The sequence below is a fragment of the Geotrypetes seraphini genome, chromosome 7 (genome assembly GCF_902459505.1).
Source record: "Geotrypetes seraphini chromosome 7, aGeoSer1.1, whole genome shotgun sequence".
Taxonomy (NCBI): domain Eukaryota; kingdom Metazoa; phylum Chordata; class Amphibia; order Gymnophiona; family Dermophiidae; genus Geotrypetes; species Geotrypetes seraphini.
Genome location: NC_047090.1, coordinates 18,805,629 through 18,817,688, shown reverse-complemented (window position 1 = coordinate 18,817,688; position 12,060 = coordinate 18,805,629). Strand labels below are relative to the sequence as shown.

At 47.4% G+C, this 12,060-nt stretch overlaps 1 protein-coding gene across 5 annotated transcripts in view; it reads right to left on the bottom strand.

The window, feature by feature from the left end:
- Positions 1 to 12,060, bottom strand: part of DDX11 (DEAD/H-box helicase 11) — a 249,208-nt gene that overhangs the window by 213,359 nt on the left and 23,789 nt on the right. For all 5 annotated transcript variants that reach the window (XM_033952044.1, XM_033952040.1, XM_033952045.1 and 2 more), the window contains exons 3-4: positions 10,493 to 10,741; positions 373 to 459 (exon numbers count right to left, since the gene is read on the bottom strand). In XM_033952044.1, coding sequence (XP_033807935.1) covers positions 373 to 459; positions 10,493 to 10,741 — 336 coding nt within the window. The remainder of the gene's footprint in view (positions 1 to 372; positions 460 to 10,492; positions 10,742 to 12,060) is intronic.

Genomic DNA, 12,060 nt, shown 5'->3' with positions numbered 1-12,060 from the left:
AAACAGCAGCAGCAGAGGGATTTGAACCTGGCTTTGCTGGTCATCAGCCCATTGCTCTAATCACTACGCTACTCCGCCACTCTACATATATTTGGCTCTAGTCATACAAGTTTTTCAAACTTGGAATTTAGTTTTCATATTTATGTGGATGTCACTCTAGCTTTGTTATTGTTTTGTTTGTTTTAACTACTTGGAAGGATTAAGATAGTATTATGGAATGATTAAAGAGGTATTCTGCATATTTCCAGAACAGAATGATTTAGAAGACTGCTTAGCTCTATTTTCCTGTAGATAAATGCAGCTGCTGTACAAAAGTATGTCCTTCCCTGAGGCTAGACAAGTGTCACACTCCTGCAAACTCAGCTGACTCACCTTTCTTTTACATGTATATTTCAACTGCACATTGTGGCGTATCTGCTCCAGTCGCTCCTCTCTCTTTTTCCTCTTGATCTGCTCTTCCTAATAGGAAAAAAACCACAAGGAGAACAATTTCTCAGTGTTCAATTTTTTTCTAATCCCTCCCTTATCCTGCACCTAAGGTCTTTTTCTGCCTACCCAATGTAGATTGAATTTTGCCTATTTCTGTTGCTCCAAATGTCCATTATTCTCTTACTAAAGAAGTATTTTCATATATTTTGACTGAACCTTCTGCCCTCTGAAAAACTTATAATTGATTCTTTATCCTTAAGCTCTTCATACTTTAGAAAACCCTCGAATCCAGTAGGGTTTTCAGGATTTCCCCAATGAATATACATTGAAAGCAGTGCATGCACATAGATCTCATGCATATTCATTGGGGAAATCCTGAAAACCCAACTGGATTCGGCCCTCAAGGAGGGACTTTGGGGACCCCTGCAGTAAAGTCTTGATTATCCGACGTAAATGGGACTGACCCATTGTCTGATATGTGAAGTTGGATAATATGGAAAACAATGGTATCCTCTTGAAAAATGTACAGAAAAAAAAAATACTTTATGCATAAAGAACAGGCACCAGGCCCAATAATAGCTACATATACTGGAAAAGAAGTCTTAGCTCAAAAACATGGCTTCCTTGCAGCATGTGAAGTCAGAAAACAGAAAAAAGTCAGCATGTGATGGCATCACCAAAGGTGTCTGTTGGATATGTGAAATCAAAATATTAGGTTCTTCCCTTTGGCTAATTCCGTGTCAAGTGCTCTAATTTTAGAAAAGTGCCCCACCTAACCATCACAGATTTTGATGAAACTTTGTTGTTTTTTTAAATCTTTTTTGAGTTTCTAAAGCTAACAAAAATGCAATACAATACAAATAATAGTAATCATATATGCACTTATAATCAATCAGAATCAATACAACATTTAAAAAACTCCACCCAACCAACATTTTCATAAGGGAATAGAACCATGCAAAAGAAATAACCCCCTCCCGCCCCCTGGGTGCATGTGTGTATTATACCAACAGAAATAAAGGAAAAGACAACTATAATGAATCCATAAAAGATGTCAATGGGCCCCAAATTAACTTGAATATCTTAGTATGCCCCAGCATATCCGCATTCATCTTTTCATACCTATAACTTAAACATAAATTTGCCCACCAAAAAGTAAAGTTAAGGCAATCCCAGTTCTTCCAATTGCGAGTAAACATTTGCATGACTATCCCAGTCATAATAAGGAAAAGCTGACCTTTATATCTGCCCAATGAGGGCTTCAGATGTAATATCATCCCACATATGACTACCTCATATGTCAATGGAATTGATGATTCAAGTATATCATTAATCTGTTCCCATATCAACTTCCAAAATTTGAGTATCAAAGGACAATAGAACTGCAAATGATCCAGTGTCCCTATATCAACATGACAGTGCCAGCATCTATTAGATTTAGAACTTTCTAACTTTTGTAAATGAACAGGGGTCCAAAATGTTCTATGTAACAAGAAAAACCATGTTTGTCTCATAGATGCTGACGCTGTTTGTCTCATAGATGCTGTACACCTCATCCTCCAAGTCCAAATTCATTGAGTAGCAGAAATTTGCTGCTTTATTTCAATGCTCCAAATGTCTCTAAGACTAGTTTTTGGTTTCCTAGTCACATAACCAGATGGAAAAATTATGTTCTTACCTGTTCATTTTCTTTCCTTTAGACGCAACAGATGAATCCAGAGACTAGTGGGATAATACACATCTACCAGCAGGTGGAGATAGAGAACTGAATAACAGGTAGTCCCATTGGTTGGCACACTCTCTGTATCCTCAGCATTGCTCCTTGCCCAAGCATCCGGAACCAGAAACAAGGTCCATACGTAAAAAACTTCTTTCCCACAACAAATATCACAAACAGTAAATGAGAACACAACTACCAACTCAAACAAACCGCAGAAAACCCGCAACCAACACACAGTGAGCAAAGAACCAATAAAGAACCAGAGTGGGGCTCTGGATTCATCTGCTGCGTCTAAAGGAAAGAAAATTAACAGGTAAGAACATAATTTTTCTTTCCTTTTCAACAGCAGCAGATGAATCCAGAGACTAGTGGGATGTAGCAAAGCAGTCCTCAAGTCGGGTGGGAAGCGAACGCCGCCTCCGCAATAACCGAAGCCCCAAAGGCAGATTCCGCACGAACCGCCATATCCAACCGATAATGTTTCAAAAACGTATTCCGAGAAGACCAAGTAGCCACACGACAAATCTCCTCCAAAGAAAACCCCCTGGACTCCGCCCAAGAGGTAGACATCGCCCTAGTAGAATGAGCACAGAGCTTGTCCAGCAACCGCTTACCCGACGTCAAGTAAGCAGACGCAATGGCCTCCCGGACCCAACAAGCAATAGAAGCCTTGGACGCCGCCATACCCTTGTTGCGGCCTGTGAACAACACAAAGAGGTGATCGGAACGACGAAAATCATTAGTAATCTGGAGATAATGCAAGAGAATCCTACGAACATCCAGCAAACCCAGAGAAGAGAAACGCTCCTCCCAGTCCTCCTTCCGGAAAGCCGGAAGGAAGAGAGACTGGTTCACATGAAAAGGGGAGACAACCTTCGGAAGAAACGAAGGAACAGTCCTAACCGACACACCGGAACTCGAAATTCTCAAAAAAGGATCTCTGCAAGATAACGCCTGCAACTCAGACACTCGCCTGGCTGAAGCCAGAGCAACCAGAAAAACCACTTTCAACGTGACATCTTTTAGAGTAGCGCTCGTGAAAGGTTCAAATGATGGCTTTTGCAATTCCCCAAGGACCACCTTCAGACTCCACTCCGGACAGACCTTCTTAACAGGAGGCCGAATATGCTGAACCCCTTTGAGAAAGCGAACGATATCCAGTTGGGATGCAAAGGAAGAACCAGACAACCGGCCCCTATAGCAAGCAATAGCGGCCACCTGAACCTTGAGAGAATTAGAAGCCAATCCCTTGGTCACCCCCCTCTTGAAGAAAGGAAAGAATGGTAGAGAGAGAAGCCTGGAAGGGCGACCGACCCTGAGCCGCACACCAAGAATCGAAAACTCGCCAGACACGAGCATAAGAGGCAGAGGTGGACCTCTTTTTTGCGCGCAGCAGAGTTGAAATAACCTGTTCGGAATAACCCTTACGTCTCAGCCGTGACCTTTCAAGAGCCAGGCCGTAAGACCAAAGTGGGACGGATTTTCCATCAGGATTGGGCCCTGAGAGAGCAAGTCCGGAGTCACCGGAAACAACAACCGATCGCCCGCAGACAGAAGCATCAGGTCCGCATACCACGGACGACGTGGCAATCCAGAGCCACCAGGATCACCGTGCCGGAAAACTGAGATATGCGATGTAAAACCCAACCTATCATCGGCCACGGAGGAAACACGTACAGCAGAGAACTCGGAGGCCAAGCAAGAGTCAGCGCGTCTATTCTTTCCGATGCCTGTTCCCGGCGTCTGCTGAAGAAGCGAGGAAGCTTTGCATTGCTTGACGATGCCATGAGGTCCATGTCCGGGAGACCCCACCTTTGCACTATGAGGGCGGACGCCTGATCGAAGAGTTCCCATTCTCCGGGATCCAGAAGATTTCTGCTCAGGAAGTCCGCCTGAACATTTTCCTGACCCGCAATGTGAGCCGCCGACAGCAGAGGAAGATGAAGTTCCGCCCACTGAAGGAGCAGTATTGCTTCATATGCTAGCTGAGGACTTCGGGTACCGCCTTGTTTGTTGATGTACGCCACCGCCGTGACACTGTCTGAAAAAACCCTCGTCGGGCGGTCCCGAATCATGGGCAGGAACGCTTGGAGCGCGAGCCTGGCCGCTCTCAGTTCCAGAAGATTGATGGGCCACTGAGCCTCCTCCGGAGACCAAACTCCCTGCGCCGAGGATTGAAGACAGAGAGCTCCCCAACCCAACAGACTGGCATCTGTGGTAACTATCATCCACGCCGGAGTTGCCAAAGGTATGCCCCTGAACAGATTGAAATCGCTGAGCCACCAAGCCATGCTGAAGGACGCCTGCGGCGTCCACTGCAGACGACGATTGTAATCCTGAGACACCGGGGACCATCGAGAGAGCAGAGACTGCTGCAGCGCTCTCATGTGAAAGCGTGCCCAATGCACAACTTCCAGCGTGGCCAAAATGGAGCCCAGAACCTGAACATAATCCCACACTCTCGGTCTGAGCGACCAGAGAAGCATGCGAACCTGAGACTGCAACTTCTCCCCCCGGCCTTTGGGAAGAAACACTTTCCCTACCGTCGTGTCGAACAGCACTCCCAGGTGTTCCAACGACTGAGACGGGAGAAGAGAACTCTTTGGAAAATTGATGACCCACCCCAAGGATTGAAGAAGGGAGATCACCCTGCGGGTAGCTGCCAAACTGTCCTGCCTGGAAGACGCTCTGATCAACCAGTCGTCCAAGTAAGGGTGCACCCGAATCCCTTCCTGGCGAAGGAAGGCTGCCACCACAACCATGACCTTGGAGAACGTCCGCGGAGCCGTGGCGAGGCCAAACTGATAGTGCTGGCCCAGGATCGCAAAACGAAGAAATTTCTGATGCGGCGGCCAGATGGGAATGTGCAGATAAGCCTCCTTGAGGTCGAGAGCCATAAAGAATTCCCCCGGTTGAACAGCCGCTATCACCGACCACACCGTTTCCATCCTGAAATGCCTGACTCGAAGGAAGCGGTTGACCCTCTTGAGATCCAAAACCGGTCTGACCGAGCCCCCCTTTTTGGGCACAATGAAGTAAATGGAGTATCGACCCTGTCCCCGCTCCGCCGGAGGCACTGGCACGACGGCCCCAATTTCCACAAGGACCTGAAGAGTGCTCCGCACCGAATCTCTTTTGGCCCCAGAACAAGGGGAGACCAAGAAAGAATCTGCGAAGGGAGAGGAAAATTCTAACTTGTAACCGTCTCGAATAACATCCAAAACCCACTGATCGGACGTGCTTTTGGCCCACTCCACCAGAAAGGAAGACAGCCGACCCCCAATGGCCACGACGGAGAGAGATGACCTCCCGTCATTGGGGATTACGCAATGCCGGGGTCCGGGCGGGCTGGGTAGACTGGGGTTTGGAAGGACGAAAGGAATTCCTTTGTGGAAACCGAGGTCTAGAAGGAAAAGAAGCACCATAAGCTGGCGGAAAAGACGGCTTCCCAGGCCTATATCGTTTAACATCCCGGAAACGATTCCTGGCCGCCAAAGACTTCAATGGAGCTCTAGGCTTATCTTCCGGCAATCGTTGGGTCTTGGAATCACCAAAATCCTTCACCAACCTATCCAAATCATCCCCAAATAACAAACGACTCTTAAAGGGAAGTCTCACCAGGCGAAGCTTGGAAGCCGCATCCGCCGCCCAGTGACGGAGCCACAAGGATCTCCGAGACACCACAGAAAGAGACATTTGCTTAGTCGAAGCACGAACAACATCATAGAGTGCATCCGCCACATACGCAAGACCCGTCTCCAAATCCGGGAAGTCGGTCGGAACAGAAACCCCCGACTCCATCATTTTATCCGCCATACCTTGCGCCCATTGAAGACAGGCTCGTGCCGCATAGGAACCACACATTGCCGCCTGCAAGGTAACCGCCGCGACATCAAAGGACATCTTAAGAGAAGATTCAATCTTCCTATCCTGGATGTCTTTGAGCGCTATACCGCCCTCGACCGGCAATGTAGTCTTTTTAGTAACCGCCGCTACCAAAGCGTCCACCTTTGGGTTCGTAAACTTGTCCAGCTCGTCCTGCGAAATGGGATACAACTAGCGCATAGCCCGTGCCACGCGGAGACCAGCCTCCGGAGTGACCCACTGAGCTGAAATCAGCTCATGCATCGCTTCGTGGACAGGGAAAGCCTTAGCAGGCTTCTTCGTGCCAGCCATGAGAGGATTAGCCGAGCCCGCCGCCTGCGGATCCGGCTGCGAGATATGAAGGCCCTGGAGCGCCTTAGAAATAAAAGCTGGCAATTCCTCTCTATGAAATAAGACGGAGCGCTGTAGGATCATCCACTTCCCTAGTCAGCGCATCCTCAAGCTCTAAATCCACAACTTCCCCGTCCTCCAAAACTTCTGGAAGATCCAGCGACAAGGCTGAGCCGGACAGAGGGTCATCCCCGTCCATAGCCGCCACTCTGCGCCATTTTGCCGCATGAGACTCCAAAGGAGGTCCACCGGCAGGCAGTACAGGAGACAGGTCAATAGAATTCTCCCGTGGCAGCACAGGCTGTGAGTTTTGAAGCAAAAAAGCCTGATGTAGTAACATCACGAACTCCGGGGAAAAAGCCACTTGATTAACAGGAGCCGCGAATGGAACAACATTCCCTTGCTCAGAAACTGGCCCTGCACAAGAAGAAGCCGAAAAAACGCTGTCCGCCGGCAAAACCGCCGAAGTGCGCTGAAGCGGAACGTCGGCAGCCGCGCGAGCAGGAGAAGCAGGCCGGAGCTCAAATGCGCAGGAAACTTCAGGCGCGACCTGCACCTCCTCCCCCACGGTGTCGGAGCAGCCCGCCGAACAGAGGCCCAAAGGTGTTCTTCGCTTGCCACAGCGGGAACACCTTTTAACAGCCTCTGCCACCATAACCCCCAGACAAACCGCCGAACAAAAGCAAATCAGGCTGGCAACTCAAACACACCACGAGGCAGCTAAACACCCGCGAGCAGACCGGCAGACCCAACACCAAGCACCTAAGTCAGAAAAAACAAGCTCTTACCCGAGGTGACTGTTGTTCAAGCTGGTAGTTGCAGAGAGGAACTGACATAAACAGAACCGACTAGCAACAATACTCTGGTCCCTTTTTTTTTTTTTTTAAGTTTGAGGGGGAAAGAAGAAAAATTACAGGACCAGGAAAGAAAGCCTCAATCCAAAGGAGAGGAGGGTGGAGCAGGGACCTGGGGGGGCCCAGGTGTAACTCCCAAAGATGGCACCGCACAGCCAATCACCCCAATCTTACTGAAGAGAAAAATCTCAACAGAAGAAAAAGCAACCAGCCAGAATCCAGGAGCTACTGGAAAAGCGACTACCCCTGCTGGGAGATAGAGAATACTGAGAATACAGAGAGTGTGCCAACCAATGGGACTACCTGTTATTCAGTTCTCTATCTCCACCTGCTGGTAGATGTGTATTATCCCACTAATCTCTGGATTCATCTGCTGCTGTTGAAAGGGAAATTAATTTATACCACTGAGCGGCTTGATGCCCTAGGAAATCCATCTGGAAGTACAGGACCTGCAGGCTATAATGATTTTTTAGATTACGCCAATCAGGGAACCCCTTCTGAATGGCCTGCTTCAACTTCAACCATTTGTAAATTTGAGACTTTGCAATGCCAAAAGATTGTGGCAGTCGTGAAAAATCAAGCATTCTCCCATTTGATAAAACATCATCTAGTGCAGTGTTCTTCAACCTTTTTACACCTATGGACCGGCAGGAAAAAAAAATTATTTTGTGGGCCAGCAAACTACTAGGACTGAAATTTAAAAACCCCATTTCCTGACTGCTCAACAATTACAATGGGTCCTGAAGAACATTCAGAAGGTGTCACCCAATATTACTCACTGGGAAATGCAATTGAAAATTGTTCTTAGACTTTACATTCCACTGGAACGTGCAGCCCGGATGGGGATTACTACGTCACATTCTTGCCCAAAATGCAATCAGGCTCACGCATCTTTGAGTCACATGTTTTGGACCTGCCCCGCAATCCAGCAGTTTTGGAGACATCTTGGCCTATATACATCGCTTTGGGGAAGGCGATGGCTTCCGCAACCGAGGGCGTTATTTGGATTTTATAATATAGCCTCGCCCAAACCCAGGGGAATGTCAGCATTTATCTCCAGAGCCCTTTTGATGGGAAAAAAAGCCATCCTCACCAACTGGCTCTCCCGTGATCCCCCGTCATATGCACATTGGAGATCCCTAATGACAGTGCACGCAACACTGGAGAGACGCATGGTGGGAGACTTGACTCTTGGCCCGGGTCGCAAATTTTGTCAGGTGTAGGAGCACTTCTGGCAGGACCTCACACCGCGTGCTCGCAGTAGACTTTTGAATCTTTAAGATTTTATTCCCACTCTCAGCTGTTGGACTGGCCATGGACTCTTGGGGAGGGGAGGGGAGGGGAGGGGGGATGGTAGGGGAACTGATTATATTGTTGAAAATGTTATTTCCTGAATGGTACTACTGTTTATATTTGCTTCTTACTGCTGGAATAATAAAAATCATTTAAACATAAAAACACCATTTCCACCCCATCTCCGTGAGCTCGGTCCTCACAAACCATCTGATCCCATCCGCACAATCCTCAGTTATGATTTAATATTGAATGTATTTTATTAAAGTATAAAAACAAACAATATTCTGTACAATTGTCATTTTATAAATACAAATAATACAGAGCAAGGATCAACAAAACCCGTCTCCCCTCCCTTTCACATATATCCCCTCTACTATCAAGAAAACCGAATAAGCCAAATTATTATAGAATGCTACACAGAAATATCATGCTAACAGAATACCACAGTCACACATAGCAGGAATAGTGTTAGGGGAATGCAACTAGGGCAACTGCCCCCTGGTCAAAGAGAGCCCTAAGCCACTGCCTGGGCTTTGCAGTCCCCAGTTATGTCTAACATCAGCTCTAGCAGGATATATATTTCAAATCTGATATATTCTATTCACAAAATAGAAATAAAATTATTTTTTTCTACCTTTTGTTGTCTCTGGTTTCTGCTTTCATCTTCTTTTCACTCTCTTCCTTCCAGCGTCGGCCCTCGGTCTCTTCAATCCTGCATCTAACCCTTCCATCCACTGTCTGCCCTCTCCACCTTCCATATGATATCTGTCTTCTTTCTATGCCCCTCGCCCCTTTCCATCCATGATTCATTCCAGCTTCACAGCTCTCTTCATTTTTATCTCTCCTACACCAGATCTAGCATCTTTGTCCCTCTCTATTTCTCTGCTGACCCCCTTCCCATCTCTCTACTTTCTCATTCCTGCCTCTCTCCTTCCCCTCCTCTAATCTCCCTGCCAGCTGTTTCCTTCTTCCTTCCCTCCTCCCCCCTGTCCAGCAGTAACTCTCTTCCCTTCCTCCTCTCCCACCAGCATCTCTCCTTCTCCTTCCTTTCAGGTCCAGTAGCAGCTGTCCCTTTATTTCCTCTTGTCCAGCAGTTTCCCAGACTCCTTTCCCTCCTCCCCTCCCAGCAGCATCTCTTCTTCTCCCTCTCTCCAGATTCAGTAGCTGTTGTCCCTTTTTATCTCTTATCCAGCAGCTTCCCAGACTCCTTTCTCTCCTCCCCTCTCAGCAGCATCTCTCCTTCTCCCTCTCTCCAGGTCCAGTAGCAGCTGTCCCTTTTTTATCCCCTTGCCCAGAAGCTTCCCAGCCTCCAACAGTGGCTTTCTCCCCTCCCAGCAGCTCTCCGTACTTGGCAGCTCAGCGATTCACTAAGGCAGCCTTGGGTCCTTTGAAATGGCTCGAGAGACTACGGGAGCTAAAGGCATCCATTTCCTGTGAACGATCTGCACGGGGCAGGAGCGTGGGAAGATCGCTCCTGCCTGAAAACCCGCTAGACCACCAGGTAAGGCTTAAGGGGGGGCTATCAGGGCTTAAAATAGCCAGGGGAAGTGGGGGTTAGGGGCAGAATTAGAAGATGCATGCTTAAGGCCTGGCAGAGGCAGGAAGATCTTCAAGCGGCACCGGCACGTCCTGTGGGCTGCGTGCCGGTGTCAGATGGGGGGGGTAAGTTCAAGTTGTTCGGATGGGGGGTGCCGGTTCACGCGGGGGGGGGGGGGGGGGACAGTGCCGCTGGCCTCGGGGAGGGGTGGGAACGTATCAAAGCGAGTTTCCATTATTTCCTATGGGGAAACTCGCTTTGATATACGAGTATTTTGGTTTACCAGCATGCTTCTGGAACGAATTATGCTCGTAAACCAAGGTTCCAATGTAATGGCAAACAGGGAGAAATATACTAAACCCTCAGCAGGGGAAGCTCTTTGCCACAATTACCAGCTGCTGAAATAAAGCTACAAAGTGAAATTAGAAAAGCATTGCTAACCTTCAGTCTGTCCACCATGTCCCTCTCCAGCTTACTCTGAACAAACTGTGTGATCCAGTCTGGCTCTACTGTGGCATGCTGGGAGTCTGTCACAGCAGTGCTGGGAGACTGGAGAGCAGGGCCTTGTTTTTCACCTCTATTTTCTTGGGTGTTCAGTGTAGCAAGAACCTGGGACTCTTCATGTTTCTTCTTCTCCTCAAAATCTCGAAGCCAGGTGAGGGCTCCGCAGATAAGACTCAAGGACTTTCCCTGAAAGAAAAATTTAACTGGATGTCTCTTATCTGGTTATATTCAACAGCACTAATCTACAGGACTAGGCTTTACAGAGTTTTCGTATACCTACCAATATAGCTGAAAGCTGTGCAAAAATAAGTTTTATTTTCATATATTTATTAATTGTTTTGCAACAGAATCCAAATACATTTAAAAACCAGCCTAAATCGGTACTTGGACGATCTAAAAGACAAGTCATCCAAGTGCCAATTATCGAAACGGGTTTTAGACGTATCTAAAAACAGCTTAGGCCTTTTCATAGCTGCTGTATGCCCAGAGCTGAAAGTGGCGTTTTATGAGGAATGGTGAGGGCGGGATTTGGGTGGGATCTGGGCCAACCTAGACTTAGTCGTATTGCAAGTAAAAACCAAAAGTTTAACCAGACTGCCTAGACGGAGCTTATACATTGTGACTTAGGCCATCTAAAAACAGGTCTAAGTGGTAAAAAGGTATCAAAAGTGACCAGATAACCACTGCAGTGACAAAGTACACACCCACACCCACTCCCCCAGTGATCACTGACCCCCCCTCCCGCCATAAAACTCAGAATAAAAACATAAATATCTGCCTCCATAACATCAGCACCTGCCATAGGAAATCCTACTAGAGCTGCACAGAGATGGCTTAAAAGTGGTCTGTGGGGTGTGCTAGTGAACCATAGAGAGGAGAACCCAGGCCCATAAGCCACTCTAACCACTGCAATCATGGTGAAACATGTGCACCCACCAGAACCCCCAAAACCCTTTTGTACTGCCATAAAGGTGGCACCTGCAGCCATAAGGGCAGTAGACAGGTGGGTATAGTAGGTTTGGGGGGGCTCACCAAGATCTGCAAGGAAGTTGTGGTGAGATGTTTATGTGGCACCCTTTTTGTGAAGTTCACAGCAGTGCCCTGTAAGGTGCCACAGTACTCGGTTGCCATGTCTGGGTGGCCAGTCCATCACTTTGCTGATCCCGCCCATATCCAGGTGGTCTTCTTCTAGGTGTTTTTGACTTGGACAATTTTTTGGACAAGAATGAGGTGTAACGATAGACGACTTAGCGGTTTGGATGATCAAACGGCTGGTCATACAAGTAGACGATTTTCGGAAAATAAATAAATAATTTTGGACATATTTTTCAAGAATGGACTTTAGACACTGCCAACTTTGGGCGACTAGCAACTTAAGACCCAAAAAAGACTTAGATGTGTTTTTTGATTATGTCCCTCTATCTGTATAAAGCCATATTTAGTAGAGTCTCTCCTCAGCAAATATTTAATAGTCAAATCTTCAGATATGCAGAGCTATCTAATTA